The sequence below is a fragment of the Ipomoea nil genome, unplaced genomic scaffold (genome assembly GCF_001879475.1).
Source record: "Ipomoea nil cultivar Tokyo-kokei standard unplaced genomic scaffold, Asagao_1.1 scaffold1043, whole genome shotgun sequence".
Lineage (NCBI taxonomy): Eukaryota > Viridiplantae > Streptophyta > Magnoliopsida > Solanales > Convolvulaceae > Ipomoea > Ipomoea nil.
In genome coordinates, this window is record NW_017617471.1 from 3,276,526 (window position 1) to 3,300,000 (window position 23,475).

Below are 23,475 nucleotides of genomic sequence, written 5' to 3' on the forward strand. Positions count from 1 at the left end.
ACCCTTATTATTTTAATTATTAAATTTTTCTAGCAAAATTTGACCGGTAATTTGGCCGGAGTGATCAAAATTGACAAAAATTGCATAGTTAAGGTACTAAATTGACACTTCAAAAGTCAGATACTGAAATTAACAAGACCTCTATAATCATATGACCAAAATTGAAATTTTCTCTTATTTATTTTCACATGTGAAAGCTTAAACAAATAAGATCAAAATGATGATAAATTTTTTATTTTTTTTTGGCAAAATAACTTTATTATTGTCCTTTTGGTCTTTAAAAAAAAAAAACTTAATAGTACAATATTTTTTTTCCCAAAAGTAAAATTATTGCCATTTTGATTTACAGGTATAGTAACAAAATATGTATACATATTTAATTATATTTGTTTTGGTCAGGCCATGAGATGTCTTGAGCAGGCCCTAACGGTAAGAGGCACCTTTAAACCCGTAGCATGTTCAGACTAATCCCCATTCGCACCCGTCTGGTCAAATTAAGGGGCAAAATGCTGGTCAAGGATTTTTCTATACAAGAGGGAGTTTGAACATCCAACTTCTTAAGGGATGAAACTATGAAAGTGCAGGATCATTCACGCCAACCATGCTGATTACATGTTTAGTTATATAATGCATTATTAATGTATATTTATTTGTGCAAGTAAAAAACAGAATAAATCTTAAAGAACACATATTAGCCCGAAAAAAGTGTGTATAACAAGCTAATTTAGAAAATGCAAAATCAACTTTTTATGTTTTAAAATTTTGAAGTCATGTGAGATTGTAAGATGAAATATGACATTTCTTGATGGCAAAAGTTTATTTTTGAGAGTGAAATTTGTTTGTTTGTTTTTTTTTTTTTTTAAAATAAAAATAAAAAAATAAATGTATACTTTCAAATATTAGAATTATCTATAATTTCATATTTAATTTATTAATTAAATTTATAATAAAATAATTTTATTTGTGCATAGTAATTTACTAGTTAGTTAAAATATTAAATGATGGGACAAAAATGGAATAAGCAGAAAAGTGTGAGTGGTGTGATTTGAAACAGGCGGGAAAATAAGGACGCTGGACGCCCTAAATTGATACAATCAAATCCTAACCAAAAAAGGGAAATTTGCCCCTAAAGGCTAAAGCTTCATTCTTTCGACTTTCAGTAACCTCACCTACTCCGACCAGCGAGTGAAATGCTGAAAGCCTGAAACTTCAGCCAAAAAGAGCTCCGAACAGTGGGTGAAATACTGAAACCTCAGCCAAAGAGCATATTCGAGTATCGGTTGAATTTTTGTTCATTTGTAGATTCAACGCATTGGTGCCTGGTTGAAACAAACTGGTTACTTTTCTTCCACAGGTTAGCTTTTTATTTATTTATTTATTTTTTAATTTTTAAGTCCTCCATTTGATTTAACCTTGCTGAGGACTTCATAAATTTTCAGCATTGTATCAATTTGCTATAACTTTTTGCAAAATTTCAAAATATTAGGGCTTGGTTGAGTGTGAACACTGCAGAGTGAAGTTGGAGAAAACATGGAGAGAATTCATGTATCAGTTAGGGCTAGACCGCTCTCTCCGGAAGAAGCTAAGACCAGTCCTTGGCGTATCTCCGACAACTCCATTTTCTTTTCCAATCCGCCATCAGCAAAATTTGATTTTGGTACTGATTTCTTTCCTTAAACTTGACTTTATATTCCGCAGCATCATAAAGAAAACAATTTTCAAATGCTAAAACAATAAATTTAGAAGCTTGATTAGTTTTTGTTATTCAGATAAGATATTTGGGGAGGAATGCAAGACAGTGGATGTCTACAATGCTCGCACTAAGGACATTGTTTCAGCTGCTGTCCAAGGATTTAATGGTACTCTAACTTCTATTTACTTATATTTTTGCAGTATTTGAGTCATTTATAATGCATATATTATTTTTAATAACCTTATTATCTTAAATTTCTTCTCAAATTCAGGTATCAAAATTTGGCTATTTGTTCTTGCACCAACTTAGATCGCCTTATGAATTATGATTTGCTTTTATTGGCTTTAGAGTGGTGCTTAGATGGAATGACAATGACATAAGCCATTAGTAGTACACACTTAAAATATTTTAGTCACTCTATTCCCATTTTATGTGATTTGAATTAATTGCCCCACATTTCTTTTACAAGTCTCCTCGTTATTATTTTAGTATCTATTTAGTAATCTACTTACATACCTATATGTTGTTTTGTATAGGAACTGTTTTTGCATATGGACAAACAAGCAGTGGAAAGACACATACTATGCGAGGTTCAAGTTCTGAACGAGGAGTCATCCCTCTAGCCGTGCATGATCTTTTTAATTTCATACAAGAGGTAATTGCAATTGTCTATTTAAAATCTTATTTTTAGTTGTCATCACAGAACTACATTTTACCTAAATTAAATCTTAAGGAAACCTCTAATATAAAAGAAAGGGTAGTGGGCTTCTTTCAAGTATATAATTCAGCACTCATGGGGTTTTAGTGGTTTGATTAGCATTATTTTACTAATTCCTTTGTCTTACATTAGCAACTGATAGCTATCAGTTCATTGCCATTAGTGCTCAATCATTTTTTATGTGTAGGATGTTTCCAAATTTCACTATGCTCATCTCTATAAATTTCATGTGGATTGAGAGTTTAATGGAGATAAAATCCACTTTCAAATGTAAATATTCATAAAAGAGTCAGCATCTACATTAATGAGTTTAATAGATTTGAATTTTAAATTCATTCTTTTTCTTTTAGGAAATGTATCATCAATTTAAATTTATCCTTGTATCTTTAGGCAGTGGATCGAGAATTTCTTTTACGGATGTCCTATATGGAAATCTATAATGAGGAAATAAATGATTTGTTGGCCCCTGAGCATTGGAGATTACAGATCCATGAAAGTATTGAGGTAGTTGGTTTACCTCCTTTTTCATCTACTCATATAAAAACTTCATTCCTTCCATAATTTAATCCAATTTTCTCCCTCTCCGTCTTCATCCCATCCCACATGAAGCGTGGAATATTCGTTGCTGGTTTGAGGGAAGAGATTGTTGCTTCCCCAGAACAAGTACTTGAGCTTATGGAGTTTGGAGAATGTGAGTTCTCGTTGATAGTTTGACTTTTGTTTCTTGTCAACTCTCTCAATCTTTCTTGCCTCACATCTAAGTTGTTACTTATTTGAAGTTGATTTTTTTTATTTATATCAGTTTCCTATTTGATAAAATGATAAATATAAATAGTTTCATATGACCTATCCATAAAATGTTTTCAATTGAAAGTATATTAAATTATTTATTTATTTATATAAAATCCTTTTTGAATAACACACTTTCTAATAAGTCTGTCACTCAAAATTTGCTTCTGATATATTTGACCTCACCAAGATTCATTCCTCTTATATTTGACCCCAGTACCCCACCAATAAGATTGAGGAAGATTTCACCATCTTCATGTAAAGTGCTTCTGGAAAAGTTTAACCATTTTAGTTCTCTTGTTTCTATATATTTTGCAGTTCATCGTCATACTGGAGAAACAAATATGAACTTGCATAGCAGTAGGTCTCATACAATTTTTCGTATGGTAAGTAATTGTTCTTTTGAATGGCATTTTATGATTTAAAAAGTAAGTTCAAATGCTTAACACATCTGGTCATATAGATAATTGAGAGCAGGGAGAAGGCTGAACATACACCAGCAGATAATTCATGTGATGCAGTTCGTGTATCTGCTCTGGTATGTAGTTGGGATGTGTTATATTTTACTATCTAATTACTGTTATCCCTTTATTTTACTTTCTCTTCTGCGGAGTACAATACATTTGGTATTAACCCTTTGTGTCTTCTTCTTTTAGAATTTAGTGGATCTTGCTGGTTCCGAACGAGCCGCTAAGACTGGAGCTGAAGGAGTTCGTTTGAAAGAAGGCTCTCATATCAACAAGAGCCTGATGACTTTAGGAACTGTTATAAAAAAGCTAAGTGAAGGTGCTGAGAGCCAAGGGTAAGTTTGAGAATTGCTGGACACATGACTTGGGGAGAGTTTCGGAGTTTCCCTTGTGTAATGCATCACTCTGATCCTTGCAGTGGCCATGTTCCTTATCGAGACAGCAAGCTCACACGTATTTTGCAGCCAGCATTGGGTGGAAATGCAAATACTGCAATTATATGCAACATTACTCTTGCTCAGGTAACACTTAAAGAGTTAGTAAATTATGATTTTACAGACAATTCTCTTGCATACTCCAATAAAATATATTGCATTTTTGATATAGTTTAGGTAGGATGAGACTGACTGAAGCAACAGAAGTACTGAATAAAAAAAGTGCGGTCCATTTCATCTGCATTGAGTCACTCTTTAGTATTGTTTTGTCTATGACAATCCCTACCAGATAGTATGAGTTCCTAAACTTGATAGACCTGTTCAGGCTACATAATAGAAATGAGCAAATAAAGGAATGTGACTATTGTGCAGAACCATAATTGATTGGACTAATCTCACTTTGTTACTGTGGATCCATTTTAATTTGTTTTGTCTACAGAAAGATAGTCAAGACTTATTTTTGTTTAAAAATATAAAAATAGGAGGATAGAGACAGAAATTCTAGCAAATATTTCTATCCATTGACATTGTTCTTTCATGCTTGATTGGTCTATTATCTGGACCACCATTTTATAAGGAAGCTTTTGTTTGGTGCTTCTTTCTTTTTCTTATTTTACATAGCTGTGTAGTTATAATTGTCAAATGATTTTTCATTTTATCTCTGACTTATTACAGGTTCATGCTGATGAGACTAAGAGTAGTCTTCAATTTGCAAGCAGGGCATTGCGTGTTACAAACAGTGTTCATGTTAATGAGGTTATGCTCTTGAGAAACATTCTACACATGATTATACTTCTTTATTAGCTTTTGGCTTTCTTGCAAATTCAGAGTGGACTTGTTGCTTGAGCCCTGCATTTGCTGATTTCTAGCCTTGTTAAATTTTTTGTTCTTTGATTTCTATTGTAGTTGTACCACTTTCTGCTCCCTTTGCCTTTTAGCTTTGTAAAGTGTTTCTTTTCTGTGATTCTGATTTCTGAATCTACTTCATGTTTTAATTATAGATATTGACTGATGCTGCTTTACTCAAGCGTCAAAAGAAAGAGATCGAGGAGCTTCGAGCTAAGTTGCAGGTTGTGCTAAGTATTCATGCTCATGATTTCATTTTCAGATACTTGCTTTCAACTGCTGACTAGCTTATATACTCTATTATAGGCTTCACCTTCCGAACATCTTGAAGAAGAAATACTCAATTTGCGGAACACTTTGTTGAAGGTTCACTTAACTTATTTTCTAGTGTTTTGAGCGATTGCCATAACCTTAAACTTACAGCTTTCTCTCCGTAGAGTGAATTGGAGAGGGAACGGATTGCATTAGAATTGGAAGGAGAAAAGAAAGCTCAAGCAGAAAGGGACAAGAGGCTGCAAGAACAAGCGAAAAAGATTGAAAACTTAAGTACAATGGTCTTGTGCTCTAATAGGGATGAGAGCCGTGATGTCTATAAGAAGGTTTGTTGGTCTTTCCAAGTCTTCCCAATATAGTTTTGCTGATTATGTAGAGAATTCAGGAATAATTTGTGCACCATGATGATATCTAAATGGTCTTCTGTTCCTGGAGTTTTTTTTTTTTTTTTTTCATTGATTGGTAATGATAAACAACTGGCCCCCCTTGTTAGTCTTTAAAATATTGTTGTTCATATCTTACTACAGTATTGCTATGAGTGAACAGTTCCTGCATCTGAATACTCTTCTGGCACATCTATCTTTTCAACGTGACGAATTAGATCATAGATTGAATAATCTAGGTGATACCTTTAATAGTAGTTAGTGCTGGATTTTATGACTCCATAAGCATTTTGATCATTTTGATTAAGTTAGCTTCATTTGTGTCTCAATTTTTGTGATTTAAAACTAGGAAAAATTTATTAGTGACTTTAGGCCATGAAATTGGTTTATTCCATATGATTTTTTCCCTCTCAGTTGCCATCTTAATTAGCTTTTAGTTATGTAAATTTCCTAGTGCCTTCACTATTTTCTTTTTAAATTTCATTTTATTATTGATCTTTTGCCATAAACTTTATTAGATGCCTGCAGCTTTCTTTTTATATAATTGGATTTGATGTTTTACCAATTGTAGGATAAAAGGCGTGATACATGGTGTCCAGGTAACCTTTCACGGATGAATTCGAAGGAGGTATGATTTTGTGTATTGTTTTGTATCATTATAGTGTTATGATGCATTTTTTGTCAGATCAGATGTAGCTGTACAGTAGCAGGCACTGGTGAATGTGAGCTCCGGCTTGAGATTTAAATCTTTGATATTTTTAATTTGGTCTTCACCAATCAAGTATCAAATGGCCGCACTTAGAAAAATAATGCAACTACTAGTGCAACTTTGAGTATGATAAATTATCTCCATCTGACTTCCCTTAATTGCTGCATAAATTGAATTATTGTGACCATCACATAATAAAATAACCTGCAATCATAATCTCTGGTATTTCATCCCTATGTTTAACTGATAGAGGGAACCCTATTTCAAATTTCCTTGTATTCAGAATTCATGTATTTACAATCTCTTGTATTCATTCCTCTATCAATTAATATATGAATCTTATTTCAATTTTCCTTATATTCAGAATTCCTGTATTCATAAGCTCTTTCTCCATGAATATTTTGAGAAATTTTAGACTTCTCTTCTTTTTATTTATTTATTTATTTACCTGAACTTAAATTGATACTATTCTTTGACTCTTCAGTTGTGTTCGACGGTTAAACGAGATCTTTCTGCAGTCAGACCCATTAGAGCAGGACGTGACCCGGAACCTCTTCTTCCTTTTGAAGAACTATTAGTTCCTGATTCTGTGGATAACTCTTCCAATCAAGAAGGGGATTTTATGAATATGATATCAGAAGACTGTTGTGTTCCTGACCAACAAGCTTTGGTGCATGTTACTAACAGGAGAAAGGGGGCTCCTAGGAAGAAAAGCTTACAAACAGTTAATCTTATGCTCTTTTATCATTTACATTGTTTTTTTTTTTGTTTTTTTTTTTTTTAATTTTATTTATAACAAAATATATTTTATTAATCAAAGGAATTACAGTGTGTTCACTTTGTGATTATGTACATTAACATCATTCTTTTTCCCCATGGCAGGAGGACAGAAGATCACTTGATATGCAATCAGAATATGAGGAATTGCTTTTAGAATTTGAAGCACATGTAATACATTTATTTGGTTTTTATTCTATAATAGTATTGAAAAACTTTCATTCTTTTTAGTACACTCAAGGAGAATGGGGGTTGAACTTGAGGCGAACTCTTACATAGAGTCTCAAGACTATTCTCTATTAATATTAATCCTGTGAAGGGCTTCCTTTAATTGAATTACATGTTTGTCTTCACCTTTTGCTAGAAAACTGTGAGTGAGATACAAATTGACTATTTAACAAGGAAGATTGCTGGAGTTGAGGCTGATCTGATCGAAAAATGTAATGATAGTTCCATGCAATATAACAATGATACGATTCACTTGATGGGGAACAAATATTTAAGGGAGCCAGAAGCTTTACTTGTTATTAAGCAGCTCCATGAAAAGGTGTTCCTCAATCTTTATTTCCTATCTTATCTTTATAATTGTTTCAACCTTTTGCCTCTTTTTCATAAATTAGCATCTAAATGCTGCTAACTTGTTTTGTACTAATATATTTTTTGCATTATACTAAATCATAGTTGGTCTTATTCAGATCAGAGTGTTAGAGATGGAGAGATCCTCAAACCAAGAAAGTTTGGACTGTGTAGTTGAGTTAGCAACTGAACAAACCATATCTGCAAGGGAGAAGTATGAAGAGGTAACCAGGAATAAAATTTTTGTGCTTCAAATTTCGATGTATTCGAATAGGCTAGTTAGTCTAGAGAAACAGCTGAGCAAAATGTTGACATTTGTGATCGTCACTGTGTGTGTGTGTGTTTTTCTTTTTAAATTTTTTTTTTACGGAGTATTAATAAATTAATTACATAGGTTCAATACTTAGTTCTTCCAAATTCCAATAATAGAAGTTTGTTCACCATAAATACATTTTCCTCTTTAAGGAACTGCTTGTTTAATATGTAATTTGGATTTGTTTGGTCTGGTTCCTTTTAAGTTCATTTAAAAATACTTGGCTTATTGACCTACCTGGCTACCTCCCCTAATTGGTAGATGTATAATATTCAAGAATTAAATTGCATTACATGATTACATCAAATATTTTAAAAAGTTTACAGTTTACTCATGTTTCTTACAAACAGTGAACATATTAACTTTTCACTTTGAGAGAATCTCAAGAGAATTGTAATGAACTATGGAAGTCATATGAACACTGTTATAGTATGAATCTGATTGACTATTTGGCTCTCAGATGCTATAAAAACAATGGAATTGAATTTCCTTTTTTTTTTTTTGGTTTGGGAATCTGCATTTCTATCTTTATTAATTTGTTGTGTTTACACTTTGTGGTCTTTTTCACTGGAAATCTTTGATCATTGATGATTGCAGATCTAATATGTATCATTGTATCATGCCACTAATATGAAAAAAAAAGAATAATTAATAATAACTTTTCATATTTTTTTCTCATCTTGCTACTGCTTAGAATGGAGGACAAATAAGGTCATAGGGAACTTGGGAAGAAATAGCAGTCAAAAGCACTAACAATAGGGATTGAGAGTGTGTAGTTTATAATTTTAAAAGTATTATGCTAGATTATTTTATTATTATTTATATTAGGTTTATCAAGAGCTTTTGGGTGTCAAAGAGGAGGCTAAGGAGGCCAAGGAGCAACTTGCTTCAGTGCAAATTGCAGAAGTAAGTTCAATATTTTATTCAAACTTCCATTCTTGAACTCTCATGTCTCATTCTAAGATTCTGTGTTAATTTTGCCACGATAACCTTCCCCCCATGGGAACTACCTTCAGGAGAAAAACTTTATGAGTCAAGTTCTGGCAGAAGTTCAAGGAATGATGATCGAAGTAGAAAATTCAAGAAACCTTACTGATTCTGTCATTCCAGTTATGGATGATCTCTTACAATCATACTCTGTCATATCCAATTCAGTTGCTGTGAGTATTATCCCTTATGAGGATTGAATAAAATATGTGCATGTGTTGCTTTAGTTGAAATGCGATTAACATGTTACTTGGGCAATCTTCACTTCGATTGTAACTGATATATATATATATATATATATATATATATATATATATATATATATATATATGACCCCGCGTGTTTGGTTAACCATTATTTTGGTGTTCCACCTTCAGGAATTAAAGTCTTTCCTGCCTGAGAGTTCAATGCAAATAAAATCAATAATTAGCAACCAAGAGAAAATATGTTCTTGTTTGAGTGTGAAAATCAACGAACTTGAGGATGAGAAGGTATGTTTTCGTTCTTGTTGATTATTTTCTGTATTTCTCTACCTTAACAATAAAGAAATATCTGACATTTTCATTAATCAAATGGCTTCTAAGTGTTTTTTTTATGCACCAACTTAAATGTAGATTCTACTGCACAACCAAAATTTGGATCTTCAAGTTCAGATCGAACAACTACAAAAAGTTGTTCATAGTTCTGAAAATGCATTAGTTGTAAGTTATGTCACTTTCATATTTAATCTTTTTCCCCCTCTATGGTGTCTATGTTCTCTTACTGATATAGGCAAGTAATTTTCAGGAATACTCAGAAAAATATGAAGCTGAGAAGTCTGAACTCCTTTCTCAGATTCGTAGTCTTCAAAAGGAAATTTCAAGCTTAACTTCTTCATCCTTAGCTAGGGAAAAGGAATCACTTAGAAAAGATTTGGAGAAAACAAAAGCAAAGTTAAAAGATACAGAATCCAAGCTTAAAAATGCCATCCAAGAGAAAACGAAGCTTGAGGTTCGATGCTGGATTCTTGAAATCTGATTTTGTTTTTGTTTTATTTATTCTGTCATATTTCTTTCCTAACCTTTTTGGTATCATTAGGGAGAAAAAGCTTGTGCTGAGAGGGAAATCAAAATCTTGCATGGCCAGAAAGCTATTCTTGAACGTGACATAAACAAACATGACTCTATTGTTGGGAGAAGGCGAGATTCAGTTGTTGATAGGAGCTCTAGTGCATTTGAGGCAAAAAGAGCCAAGGGAGCAGCTTTCTTGGCGGAACAGACCATGCAGGTAACGATGACTTAGCTTGAACATAACTGTCAAGGATTTTTGTAAATATTTTCAGTGTTAATTATCTTTGTATAGGGACTAGGATTAGTGAGCTATATCTGAAAATATTGTTCATCGTGCACATTCTATAATGAGTCCAAACTGCAGGCTTTTTACTGTTTTCTTATAGTTTTGATGCCTTTTTATTTTCCTAAGAATGTGCTGTTGTATGTTTGTAGTGCACATACTAATATATATTTCAGCTTGATTTTATTGATGAAGATTCTCAATCTATTTTTAACTTTATTTTTGTAGGAGGAATACAAGAAACTTGAAGTCCTTGCATTTGAGATGGAGACAACTATTGCTTCTCTGGAAGAGCAACTAACAATGGCAAATGAGGAAAAAGAAGAGGCTGAGTCTAGAGCTGGCAGTTTGGCGTCAAATGCAGAACTAAGTGATGAACTGAATGTGTCAAATGCAGAACTAAGTGTTTTGAAGGAAAAGGTTTTGGATCTTGTAAGTTCTTTGTTCTGATACAACTCATTTTGTGCATCCTTAAATATGAATGGATCTATCTTTTCGACACGATAAACTCTCTTGGTTTCTTGTCAATGAACTTTTTCTATTTATGACAGACATCTAGTTTGGAAGAATCTAAGTCTCTCCATCAAGGATTGGAAAGCACTATAAACACATTGTCTGAAGAAAAGGAGGACCTGGCAATAGTACGAGATTTCTTATGACATAAACAAGTGTATTTGGGAGTCCGTTACTGAATTAGTGTGATTTATGGATGGTTTCATTTTCCTGCAGCAACTTGTTGATGCCCTTCTAGCTATAGAGGAGGAAAAGGCTATATGGTTGGCCAAGGAAAGAGCTTCAGTTGAAGCCATTGAAGAAAAAACAAACGTATATAATGCTGAGATTGCCTCTTTATCCGAGGCATTGTCTGAGGTAACCTTCAAGCTTATGGAGAAATACTGGCTGAATGGTGTTCTATAGTAAAATGCTTTTCCAAATTGCTTCTGGTTTTCAAGTCTCAAGACATCTCCAGTTTTCACTAAATTTTAAGTGCCTGCATTAAAGAATATTGTGCTATATATCCAAATTGTTATCCTGATAATCACGTTACATACAGGTGAGAAATGAACTTGAAAATTACAGAGAAGAGTGCAAGCTCCTCAAAGAAAGTTTGACAAATTCAGAGAGATGCACCGCACTTGAAAAAGATTGCAGGTTGTCTTATCTTACGCTTTCTAGTCTTGTGCAATCTTCTAGGTGTGCTCATGAAATCTTTCCTTGTTTTTCACGAAGTATAAATAGCCATTCTGATTTTCCCCTTGCTAGCATTATTAAAGCTTGATTAAGTGTAGGTGCCCTGGGCATGAATGATCCTGCTTGATATAAATACCTTTGATGCCTTTTTACAGTAAAGGGAAACCACTGGAGATTGATCAGATGCGAATTGACCTAAGAGTTGCCGAGGAACATAGTACAAAAATACAAGAGGTGATTTTCAAATAATTTTGCAGCATCACTATTTCTCGTATTAACTGCTTCTCTGGGATGCTAATTTATTCTTCTATTCAGGCATTGAAATCACAACTGGAAGCAATTTCCTCGGAGCATTCCAGCACCATTGAAGAGGTAGAAAAACTTAGGATGGAATTAAGCATGCTCAGCAAAGAAAGAGAGAGTCTATTGGCCCGGATGAGGGACTTGGATTCACGACCAATCTCTAATCATGATCTTCAGGTTTTCGCTTGTTCTCCATTAAACACTTGATGTGCTATTCAAAGAGTGTGCATTAATGATATCTCCATGTATCTTGCTTATAATTTGACAATAACACGGTAATTGTTGCTTGGATGCAGAATTCAGAGCTTGAAGTGGAGCAGCTAAGGAATAAACTTGCCAGTCTAGAGGTCAAGATGCATTCTGTAAGCACATTGAAAACCTTTTTACTGACTTTTGAAGATATCTCTCTTTTGCAATCCTTTGCTTCTATTTATTTGTTCTGTACTATCACATGGAAGGTAGGTGTAGCCTTTAAATGGCATTAGTACTGCTGTACTGGTTTATGATTCCTATGCTGTTGATGACACCTTTCTTGTACTCTTAAACAGGATGAAGTCAACAACAATAAGGCGAGGGCTAAGCTTAGGATGAGACTTCATGGGACACACACAAAGCTAGAGGCATTCCGTGATAGATACAGAGAACTGGTGCATGAGATGGAGTTCATGAACCAAAAATTTGAGGCTGCTTCAAAAGAATTGAAGCAGCGATTAGCTTCGTGTGGTCATGAAATCCTAAACCTCAAGAAGCAGCTCGTTGCCCACAAAAGCAGCGGTTAGGACTTAGGAGACTAGGAGTAGATACATTGTAGAGTAAAAATTGAGTGAAGTATTTATAAATTGTACATATAGCTCTGCAACATTGTAATTTGGTTCTTGACAATGAAAATTGATTACAACATGGCCACCTAATAGTCTGAGGATTATTTCTGTTCTTCATTCATGTCCCATGCTCATACAGGTATCTTTCAGCAATGGCAGCATGAGTTGCTGCACCTACATGGAGGACATCTTCGTCAATCATGAAACGAGGTGAGTGGCCGGTGTGCACTGATCCCAACGTCTCGTTCATTATCCCGATGTAGAAGAAGGCTGCAGGTATGACTTCAGAGTAGAACGAGAAATCCTCTGCACCCATCATCGGTGGAACCACTCTGAAATTTGTTGGACCGACCAAATCCACAGCGACCTTCTTCACGTGTTCATACATCCTCTCCTCATTCACTGTTGGAGGATAAATTGTGTCCTTGTCCTCGAAGAACTCCACTGTCGCTGAACACCTGAACACGCTCGCTTGTTCTGTAAAGACCTGTTGCAGATGATGCAGGAGGTTTTTTTTCAAGTTGAGGTAAAATGTTAGTTCTTCCATGCATGATTTGAAACTCTATGACTAACCTCTCTTATTCTTTTCAGAAGCTGATAGAAACTGGAGTTGGAGAAAGCCCTGAAAGTGCCACAAAGAACAACAGTCTCGGGTATGGTATGGAGAGAATCCCCAGTATCAACTGAAGTCACTGAGACCACCTGGTAAAACAAGTTCACATGTTTCAATTTCATCAAAATGTATGACCTATTAGCACAAATTTTCAGTTAAGACGAAACACATCTTTTAATTTATCATGACCAGGTAGGTATACCGTAAACACAAACCTGAGCATCTAGCGGGTTGGCTTCACGTGAAACAATGCCTTGCAAGCTGATAACAGCAGCAGAGGCAGCAATCACAGGGTCAACACTGGCCAGGCCTTTTTTGCCCCCGGTGATCACAGCCCGAAAAAAGCCACAGCCAGCCAGTAAAGCTCCCGGTCTTGATCCAATCACACCAGTGGGGTGCTGATGAGAGACATGCACTGCAAATATGGCCTCTACTTTGTCAAGAGCTCCATCTTTGATCATCCTTTTTGCTCCATTCCCAGCCTCTTCTGCTGGCTGGAAAATCAGTACCACTGTACCCTGTTCACAGAAATGTCACCAGGTAATTTTAGGAATAGTAAAAACCTGAGCAGCTGTCATGCTTAATGTTATTAATGCAGTGTGACATTTTACTTTGACAAAAAGTATGTACTCAACTACCCATGTCCTTTTTACCCATGAATGGAATTCAATAAGGAAAATACAATGTGTAACACAAAATCTTGATGTAAACATTTGTTTGGGACCCACATAAAAAAAGTAGCTTATCAGTGCCCGTTACATCAGGTAGTGAAATTTAGGGAGTCCATGTAATAAAACTCATTCAATAAATTAATTGATGACCTGAGTTTTTCTGTCTTGTCGGATTATATCTTGGACCCCATAAAGAGATAAACTGAGTCATGAGTTTAACCTCCTGATTGTCTGTGGTAGGGGTCCGAACACTCACCCTATTGTTGGAAGCGAGTCTAAATTTAAACACTCCAATCACTAGACGAGTACCTTGGGGCATTAAATCAAAAGGGGAATGCTTGTGAGAAGGATTGTCGGGAGTGTTGCATAATGTAACAACGTTTGAAAGGTCTGTGTGGTGCTACTTGCACCTATAAAGATGTCCCTTTCTGTACTTGCCTTGTTAGGCTGAACATCTTGTTTGACTCAATTTTATTATCATCCAACAAAAAACAGTGGAAATGTGGATAAGAATTAACTATTAACGTAATGATGCAAAAAATGATTGAAAAGAAAGGGGTGTGCAAGTGTGCAACAATGTCATGTGACATTTGGGATCTAACAAAAAACTAAAAAAAATTGACAAAGAAACGTGGAAATGTGGAATGTCGCCATCCCACCCAACTAGAAATGTGTGGCACTTTTTCTCGGATCAACATTGTCCATACAATTAATTATATAATAAACCCTTATTGGGAGAGAGGATTTGCAAAGAATTAATGGTGCCACCAATCACCATCAACACTTGTAACCCACCACAATTTATATATTCACTGTTTAAGCCGGTTAATCAACGCTATTCCATTGACTTGGAAAAAAAAAAAAACTGATTCTTAATGATAAGATTTCCACTTCCGTGCAATAAATTTAAAAATGTGACACAATTCATAATAAAAAAAAGTTAATGTGTTACTTATCAAAGAAATTCTATTTTTTAAGAGAAAAATAAAAATTACGCTCAGTTGTATATATTCACGGAGAGGGTATGATGAAAAATTGGAAGAAAAAAAATGTAAAAATTAAAGCAAACGCAGCTTAATATCAAATGGTCGATAATAAAATGTATGGTGTATGGTAAAAGTAATTAAAGAAACAAATTTTTATTTGATAAATGGTAGGCTATAGGAAAGGAAAACTGCCCATTATTGTATCCTCTATTACTGTTAGGTGCATGTAAGTTGATTATGATTGGTGGGAGATTGTGAATTTCCATGGTATCTCTTGGAGTCTTGGCCATGGATTAACATTAAAACAATATAATAACATATCTTTAAAAGCTTTATATAAATTAATTACATGCTAAAATTTTTTACTATTTGAGGGTACACATTAGCCAATGAACTTGACTAAGTAAATTTTTAGATACAAAAATTATACTATATTACTACACCCACTCAACTATCTCTTTTTAAATTTCTTTACACAAAATAAATCCTACTCTCTATTTCGTCTAAGGGATTCCCTTATGTTTCTCCCCGGCGGGGTCAATTCCTTAGCGAGATATGTAATTTATAATTTATCGCTAAATTACACTCAAATTTCTTTTTTCTTTTTTATTTTTGTGTGTGTATGTGCGTACTATATATATATATTTCTAATTAGGTGAGAACTAACATTAACCTACGAACTGCGAACTTGTGAAGGATTGCACCGTAACTACTATACGATTGCACTGCTACGATTCCTAGACATGCTTGGAGTACCTTGCAGCGCAATTGTATCAGGGTGCAGTGTAATCATGTAGTAAGTGCAGTGCAATCCTTCACAAGTTTGTAGTTCGCAAGATAAGGTTGATTCTCACTTGATTTTATATATATGTATATATATATATAGACACACAGAGAGTAGAGCACTAGGGGTGGAAAATTTACCCCTTATCTAGATTTTGTCTCTATTAAGTGCAACTTCATAGACAAGAATGGATAGGATGGCTCCTACACAGAGCATCCTTGTAGGGACATAATTTTCGCAAGTAGATGTAAAGGGACGCGCCGCATGTTTCTTAATCACAAACCTTTCACCCTAAAACCTAAGCTCAAGTCATATTCAATTCTTAAATCCCTTTGCCTAAAGATTCTCACAAAATACCCAATAATAATAACAATAATAGATGTATAAAATCAACAGAATATGGATTATTCTAATAGCCTATATTCGTTTGGTATTGATACATTACATGCACGCTTACCAAAAAAACATAAAAAATTAAACAACGTAACAGAACAAACCTTAAGATAGTTTTGTCGGATCTTGAGGATTTTAGCGGCACCGAGGAGCATGGCGACATGAGCGTCGTGACCGCAGGCGTGCATCTTCCCTGCAACCCTACTCTTGTGCTCCCACTCTACAGCTTCCTAATATGGAACACTAACAGTGCATGAGCTGAGTGTCCAGAAATATATGGCTACAATAATTGCAATCTCTATTGAGTTTAAGGTTTAAGAAAAATTTCCAAGTAGTGTTTGCTAGTGCATGCATAAACACCTTGTTTCGATCTCTTGTCAAGTCTTTTCTCTTTCCATGTGCCACGTGACATCCGGGCCCACACATCACTATCCTGTGGGTCCCAGGGTTTAATTTAATTCATTAACATACATATATGTAGTTTTTTTAATAAAATATTTTCTCCTAATTTGCCACTTTTAACTAACGTTTTCTAGTTAATTACATTTAGGAGTTAACTAGCTAGCTCGTGAAGAATCTATTTGTATTTGTTAACCTCACTTGTTTGAGTAAAAACATTTCCTTGGACTATAAGCATACTTTATAAAAAAAATAAATTAAAATGTTATGAAAGAAAGGGTTTGCTGATATGGATCGAACGCAGTTCACACACTATGAAAGTTACTATGAAGTCAGATGGATTAAACCCTAACTGTGCCTGCATATGAAAAATTTATATATAGATCAAAGTTATGTAAAAGTTAAAGGGTTAAACTATATATTGACATGTTGTTGAGATTTGTGGTAGGTGTGTATAGGTGAAGAAGTATTAATGTAAAGGAAAGAATTAATATTAGAGTATCATTCACTCTTATCTTACTATATACTATAAAGTTCGAGTGGTAGAGTGGTAGGTAATGTTTACTTTGGACACAACATGTGTATACAAGATCGTGTTGCATGAAAATAGTGTTCATGCGCGGAATACTTACTTAACCTAAAACCATGCAGATAAATTTAAACCTAATATTTTATACTTTGATAGATTTGAAGCAATGAACCTGGATGGGAAGAGCATCCATGTCCGCCCGGAGGGCGACGAAAGGTGGGCCGCCGGTGCCGACGGTTGCTCGGATTCCGGTGACCGCCAAGGGGTACTCATATGGGATCCCCATCTTGTCCAGCTCCTCCCGGATAAGCCGGCTGGTCTCGTACTCCTCGAAAGCCAGCTCAGGGTTCCGGTGGATCTCCCTCCTCACCGCCGTTATCCACTCCAAGTTCTCTCTTTCTCCGGCGATCCTCAGGAGCTCGTCCGAGCATTTCCTGGTCCAAACCGCACAGCTCGACGCCGGCACTGATGACCCGCCACCCGATCCGCCGCTCAACTGCAGTGGTAAAGACTGATTCCTCATGTTCTCGGCGGCCTGCAGCTTGTTGAAGCCGGCGGGGGACGATTTGAAGTACGTGAAATCACGGTGGTCATCGGCGGCGGCGGTTGATGTGACGATCGGAAAATCAAGAAAGATGGAAAATATTAATAAACAAAACTGTAACTTCATCCCTATCGGTTTGACGAGTAGAGGAAGACAGTGGAGTATGGAGAGAGTCAGAGAGATGGAGAAAGATGAAAGAGGCCGGGTATAGTATAGCTTTGTTAGCTTCTATTTTTTTTTTTTCCCTTTAAAAAGCACATTTTCTATTTTGGTATATACGGAGTCATTTGCTTAATTTTTTTATTTTTTTCTTTAAAAGAGAAAAAGTAGAAGACTGTTCACTGTTGCATGAGAGCGACTTGTAACGTTTCCCTTAATTATTATTATTAGGATTATAATAATAATAATAATAATAATAATAATAAGTCTAATTTATATGGTGTAAACTATTTAGGTTGACTAAGTATAGAACTTGGTCAGTATTAGGTTACCTACATTGATGGGATGTGGGTATTTAGACTCCTAAGTCTTCTCACTGCTCAGCTGATGACTCATACACCATCTAGAGTACTAAGAGAAGTGAAAAAAAAAACACTTTCTTTGGTTTAGGGTGATTTTACAGCAGCCTGAGAAACTCCGGTTCAACAGACAACGTAACAAGAAACTCCTGTTCAACAGACAACGTAACAGACTCAAGCAATCAAGAACACAAGCTATGGCTGGAGTATGGAAGTTAGTGTGTTTATGCTTTATTGCCACGTATTATATGTTCAACGTGGATTAAGTGCTTACACTTTACTAATATTAATTTTTCTTTCAAAATTTTACAAATTGCGTCAAGTAAATGAAAATTAAATATATAATGTGACAAAATTAAATAATAGAAGTAAATATGACTATGTCATAATAGTCGATGACTAAAACTTGTGTACGGTAAAACTTCCCTTAGCTCTTAAACTTTTTAATTTCTATAGATTTTGTATTAAATGTTTATTATTTTAGAATAAATTTCACTTTTGGTTCTCTGACTATTAATTATACATGAATCGCATTTAGTCGACTACTGAAATTTTTTAATTAGGTGCATGACTATGTAATTTGTATCACATTTGATCTTACCGTCTAATTTTTCGTCCTACGAAACAGAAATTTTTTTAGGACGCAAATACATTGTGCGTCCTAGTGCACGATATAACAATTGGAAATCCATTCATTCATCCCTTAACATGAGTAGCCGAACCCTAACTTCCTGACCCCCTAGGGGCACACCTGACTGGGTACCCTACCAGGGGTATCCATCTATTGCCATAACATCTACAAAGGGTGAGCGCAGAGCGAATTTGGGGTGAATATGTATCCAACAATTGCTAAGTGCTTGTGGATTTGAAAAATACCATTCGCATCCACATCCGCTAGGCATATGGATCCAATCCAATCAGATTCATTAATGGCGGATTGGATGCGGATAGCTTGGATGACGGTTTTAAGTTTAAAAATAAAATGGATAGGTTTGGCTCTTGAGCCGACGACGATTGGTTTGGCACTTTTAGGGAAATGAGAGTTCTTGTTAACTATAACTAGGTTGTTTTGTTTCGTTCTTTATTCATCTTTAACATAATGTTGAACTTGTGATTATGGTGCCTTGAAGAAAAATCAAAATAGACTTGAAGAATGAAGAAGGCGGAAAGTAAAAAAAAAACAATAATTGAGTAATATGGACCTAAAATACTATGCTAAAAGTACAAAAATTAAAAATTAAAATTGAATTATACTTATCGATGTGTGTGTGTTCACTTAAAGGATACCATGAAAATACACTCACAAGAGAAAATTAAAACCAATCTGAGTCTTACATCTCTAAAAATTGAATGGGTTAGATCATTTATTTTTCATAAAAACGATGTGACATTTTCGTAATTATGCCAACCTTACTTTGCAACTTAGAACACTATCTATGCAAATTGTGACAACTAAATATGCATTCATGGATAACTTTTAAAAAATCAATGAAAAAACTAGATTTTAAATCTAAATCGTAAATGGTAAACTCTAAGTAGTAAAAAGTGAACTCTAAACCAAATAAAACTAAAAATTCAATCATAAACTCTAAAATTCAAACTATAAGTTCAATGCACTTTCGCATTTTTGTATGTGCAATTTTTAATTTCATGAAAATGAAGGAATTTCAATTTTGCGGAATTGAAATCCCCTCTAACCAAACGAAGGAATTTGCTTGCCTTCGAAATTATGTGGAAATGGAGTTGTAATTTTCTCCAACCAAACGCCCCGTTAACATTAGTATGTCTGTGTGTGTGGATTTATTTATTTGTTTATATACAATTTTATATAATTATGTATATAAATATATGTTTATTTATTTATTTATATTGATAAAAGTGTATTAGTAAATTAGTACATTATATAAATTATTTATTATCGACTTATTGATTAAAGGATTTAAAGCATTATGTATTTGATTATTTATTAGAACTTATAACTTTATTAGTCATTATTGTGTTTAACAAATTACAAATGCATTAATATATGTTTAAACTATCTAAATTATTTTAGGATACACTATTAATTTTTATTTAAATTTAAAACTTTTAAAATTTGGCAGACCTAAGGCTGGTCGGGCCATACCAGCCTCTCTTAGGCCCATATTAGGCTAACACGCAAATTATTCCGTGGATTCGAGTTCACCTTGCTAGGTGGACCCGGGTCCAAACGTTTACAATTGACATACAAAATGTTTACAATTTCCTTTTAAAATTTTATAATTTGTATACTACGACCACACAATGTTAACATATAAATAATTGATTACCTTGTTTTATATTCACAAGTTCCTTAATTTCTAATATTGCAGTCACACAATATTAATAGATTATGATTTGATGACTCTGTATTATATTCACAAATTCCTTTCTACAGTTGTTATGTGTTTTGAGGTAGAAACACAATTTATATTCTAAAAGTTCACAATTCCAATACTAAAAATACACAACTCGGGCTAACCTCATCCCAACAAATTTTCCCCTTGTCAGATCACACGGTACGTTGGAAAGTAATTTTTTTTTTTTTAAATAATGACATGGTTATTATAGCAAACTTACTACTCCAGCAAGTTTGTTTATATGACAAAAGACTTCCATTGTGGCTGCCTTTTGTACTTTTATTTATTTTTTTTTTCACTTTTGTTTTTAATTAATTTATTTATTTATTTTGTTTTGATGTGATGTGAAAGTTAGAGGGTATTGTAGAGATGTAGGGAAAATCTATATATATATATATATATATATATATATATATATATATATATATATATATATATATATAATCCTCCTAACAAATTTTTCCCCCAAGACTTTTGTAGTAAAACTTATTTGGTAAGTAAATGTCAAATGGAAATTAAATAAAATCTATTAATTGGTAATATTATATATGGTATTATATCTACAAATCTAATAAGAGCCAATAATGTTAGGCCCTTAACTGGAATAAAAAAATGTCGGTAGTAGTTGTTTCTTAAAATGAATGGTTCATATTATTTAGATTTTAGTATTTTTTTAATGATTTTCCTTATTTACCCTCTATTATATTATTTTCTTCCCTTAAATAACCCTAAATTCCGTTAGTATAAACTTTAGTAACAGAATATTCCGTTAACTATTTATTATTTTTAACCTACTCATTAATTTATATAAGAAAGGTCTTAGGTTCGAATCACATCCCAATTAGAGTTGGCATAATTGTTAAACATATATTTTGAATATGTTAAAATGTATTAACAAAATATATAATATAAAATTTAACGTAAACTTTTTGGTCAAATAATTAGCCCGACTAAATACATAGCATTCAAAGTTGAGCATCAAAGATTATAAATCAGGAACTTTAAAAATCATTTGATTTCATGAATTAAAAAAAAAAAAACGAATTTGGGTTAAGTTTTTTTTTTTTTTTTAACGTTTAATTAATCTTCTTTTGATTATTTAGAACAAAACTTAATATTTCAATTACGTTTTTGCATTATTGGAATGATTTAGGTCATTTTGGTATTAATATTTTTTGTATTTTTTTTATAATGGTACAATTGTACATTACTTTACAAATATTATACTATTATTTTTTTATCGGACAAAGTTGTTCTTATATCATTGTCATACCTGCACGACCTAACTACAAAGTTGTTGATCATAAATACAATTACACATTGACTCTAAAACGGTAGGACCATTTTCCAAATAATTGACAATGTTAACATCCTACTAGCTCCAATTGAACAAGTTTACACATCATAATTTTATCAATACATGAAAACTTCTAAAGAAATTTGTAAGTTAATTTTTACTATATCATTATAACAATATCTATTGTAACCATATATTTCGAATTATTTATTATCATCTTATATTGACAGCAATTGAATCAATTGTCATTGACAAACTCCCAAAACAATTTGTCTCAACAACGGAGGGAAAAAAAATCAATGACTTCATTGTTGTGGATGAAAAGTAAGTACCCCACTTTACTACTGTTATTAAATTAAATAAATTAGTAGTTACAACAAAAAATAATACATATGCATTTAATTAATTTAGAATTAGATGTCTATAATGCCTTTATTTAAAAAAAAATATATTCATTATAAACAAATTTATAAGGAGATATAATTTCATTAGTTATATTATCTTCATTTTCTACCATTCAAAGATTCTTTACCTTCAAATGCATTAATTAATTATATTTACTACATTGTCAATTGGCTTCTTTTTACAATATCTTGTAATTAAATATCAAAGTTATACTTAAATATATGTTATATATTTATTTACCAGGTATTTTATACAAATATAATAAATATTAATATTTTGTTCATCAATACTTTCACATGATAATCTACGACACACATCTCACAACATATGAAACATGTCGGGAAAAAACTACCACCAAATATCAACATGTGCTTGCAAGATAAAGAATTCATAGTACAACAAAACATCCCAATCATATACACAGCAAGGCAAATCTAAAACTTCTTACACCATAATCTCATTGCATGACGATGTCCTCTATGCTACCGCCAATAACCCAATTGCACATGACACACTACCAATAAAAAAAAAAAAAAAAGACAAGTACTGAAGATGAAGACAATGGCAATGCTACCCAAAAGAGAATTAAGAAGACTTAGAGAAATTTAAAACAAATGTAGTATTTATTTAGACTATCGTTTTTAGACTAAATATTTAGACTAACGTTATTACAAAGTTGCAAACATTTATTTTAGCGACAATTATAATCAATATCTCATATATTATCTTGCATTTATATACTTTGAATTACTGAATTAAATAAACAAATTCAACATTCTAATATCTATGCATTAACATATCCTATATAATCTCGCATTGATATATTTTGAAGTACTTATTTAAAACTAATCATTGAGCATTATCACATTGTAAGTGATAATATTATTGTTCAAGTATAATAAAAATATTATTGTTCAAGTATAAAATAAAATTAAAATAATAACAATAACAATAACAACAACAACAACAATAACAACAATAATAATAACAATAATAATAATAATAATAATAATAATAATAATAATAATAATAATAATAATAATAATAATAATCCAAACAAAACTATATACAAAATAAAATTAAAATAAAAAAATAAAAAAATAAAAAAATAAAAAAATAAAAAAATAAAAAAATAAAAAAATAAAAAGAAGAAGAAGAAGACAAAGGTGGCTCCCCTTAGTAAATGATGTGGGATCATTTTGATCCCACATTGAAAATGTTTGGAAAGAGGAGCTCTTGATCTCCTCTATATAAGAGGAGCAATGCTCCTCTTACAATCATACAATTGCTTGCCCATCAATGTGGGCAAGTATTGAGAAGTCCAAAGGCTTTTTATAGTATTATTG

At 33.1% G+C, this 23,475-nt stretch overlaps 2 protein-coding genes across 3 annotated transcripts; one reads left to right on the top strand and one right to left on the bottom strand.

The window, feature by feature from the left end:
• The first annotated feature begins 1,145 nt into the window (after nucleotides 1-1,145).
• Nucleotides 1,146-12,697, top strand: LOC109182164 (kinesin-like protein KIN-7O). 2 transcript variants are annotated; one of them, XM_019332250.1, is made up of 33 exons: nucleotides 1,146-1,354; nucleotides 1,487-1,657; nucleotides 1,770-1,859; nucleotides 2,230-2,348; nucleotides 2,802-2,915; nucleotides 3,021-3,102; nucleotides 3,519-3,586; nucleotides 3,664-3,738; nucleotides 3,857-4,002; nucleotides 4,086-4,188; nucleotides 4,777-4,857; nucleotides 5,103-5,171; nucleotides 5,254-5,313; nucleotides 5,385-5,546; nucleotides 6,175-6,231; nucleotides 6,797-7,036; nucleotides 7,195-7,260; nucleotides 7,454-7,636; nucleotides 7,785-7,889; nucleotides 8,807-8,884; nucleotides 8,995-9,138; nucleotides 9,343-9,456; nucleotides 9,580-9,666; nucleotides 9,752-9,955; nucleotides 10,043-10,231; nucleotides 10,526-10,729; nucleotides 10,849-10,938; nucleotides 11,027-11,167; nucleotides 11,352-11,449; nucleotides 11,644-11,722; nucleotides 11,804-11,968; nucleotides 12,088-12,153; nucleotides 12,340-12,697. In XM_019332250.1, the coding sequence occupies exons 2-33, from the start codon at nucleotides 1,531-1,533 to the stop codon at nucleotides 12,568-12,570; spliced, it is 3,837 nt and encodes a 1,278-aa protein (XP_019187795.1). In that variant the 5' UTR covers nucleotides 1,146-1,354; nucleotides 1,487-1,530; the 3' UTR covers nucleotides 12,571-12,697. The 2 variants fall into 2 exon arrangements, with proteins under 2 accessions (XP_019187795.1, XP_019187796.1); XM_019332251.1 differs by lacking the exons at nucleotides 11,644-11,722; nucleotides 11,804-11,968; nucleotides 12,088-12,153; nucleotides 12,340-12,697 and adding an exon at nucleotides 11,533-11,628 and having other exon boundaries at nucleotides 11,352-11,466.
• Nucleotides 12,579-17,782, bottom strand: LOC109182165 (IAA-amino acid hydrolase ILR1-like 6). The gene is made up of 5 exons (XM_019332252.1): nucleotides 17,160-17,782; nucleotides 16,164-16,289; nucleotides 13,441-13,743; nucleotides 13,186-13,314; nucleotides 12,579-13,099 (listed from the first exon to the last, which is right to left on the bottom strand). Exons 1-5 carry the CDS (start codon nucleotides 17,655-17,657, stop codon nucleotides 12,731-12,733), a joined length of 1,425 nt encoding a protein of 474 aa, XP_019187797.1. The 5' UTR covers nucleotides 17,658-17,782; the 3' UTR covers nucleotides 12,579-12,730.
• Between the last annotated feature and the right edge of the window lie 5,693 nt (nucleotides 17,783-23,475).

Excerpts from the sequence above, each read along its gene's own strand:
- LOC109182165 (XM_019332252.1), bottom strand. The coding sequence starts at position 17,657 with ATGAAGTTACAGTTTTGTTTATTAATATTTTCCATCTTTCTTGATTTT. Across the intron at positions 13,744-16,163 it reads TCCGACAAAACTATCTTAAG|GGTACAGTGGTACTGATTTT; the intron begins GTTTGTTCTGTT and ends TTCTGTGAACAG. Across the intron at positions 13,315-13,440 it reads CCAACCCGCTAGATGCTCAG|GTGGTCTCAGTGACTTCAGT; the intron begins GTTTGTGTTTAC and ends TTGTTTTACCAG.
- LOC109182164 (XM_019332250.1), top strand. The coding sequence starts at position 1,531 with ATGGAGAGAATTCATGTATCAGTTAGGGCTAGACCGCTCTCTCCGGAA. Across the intron at positions 9,457-9,579 it reads ACGAACTTGAGGATGAGAAG|ATTCTACTGCACAACCAAAA; the intron begins GTATGTTTTCGT and ends ACTTAAATGTAG. Across the intron at positions 11,450-11,643 it reads GCACTTGAAAAAGATTGCAG|TAAAGGGAAACCACTGGAGA; the intron begins GTTGTCTTATCT and ends GCCTTTTTACAG.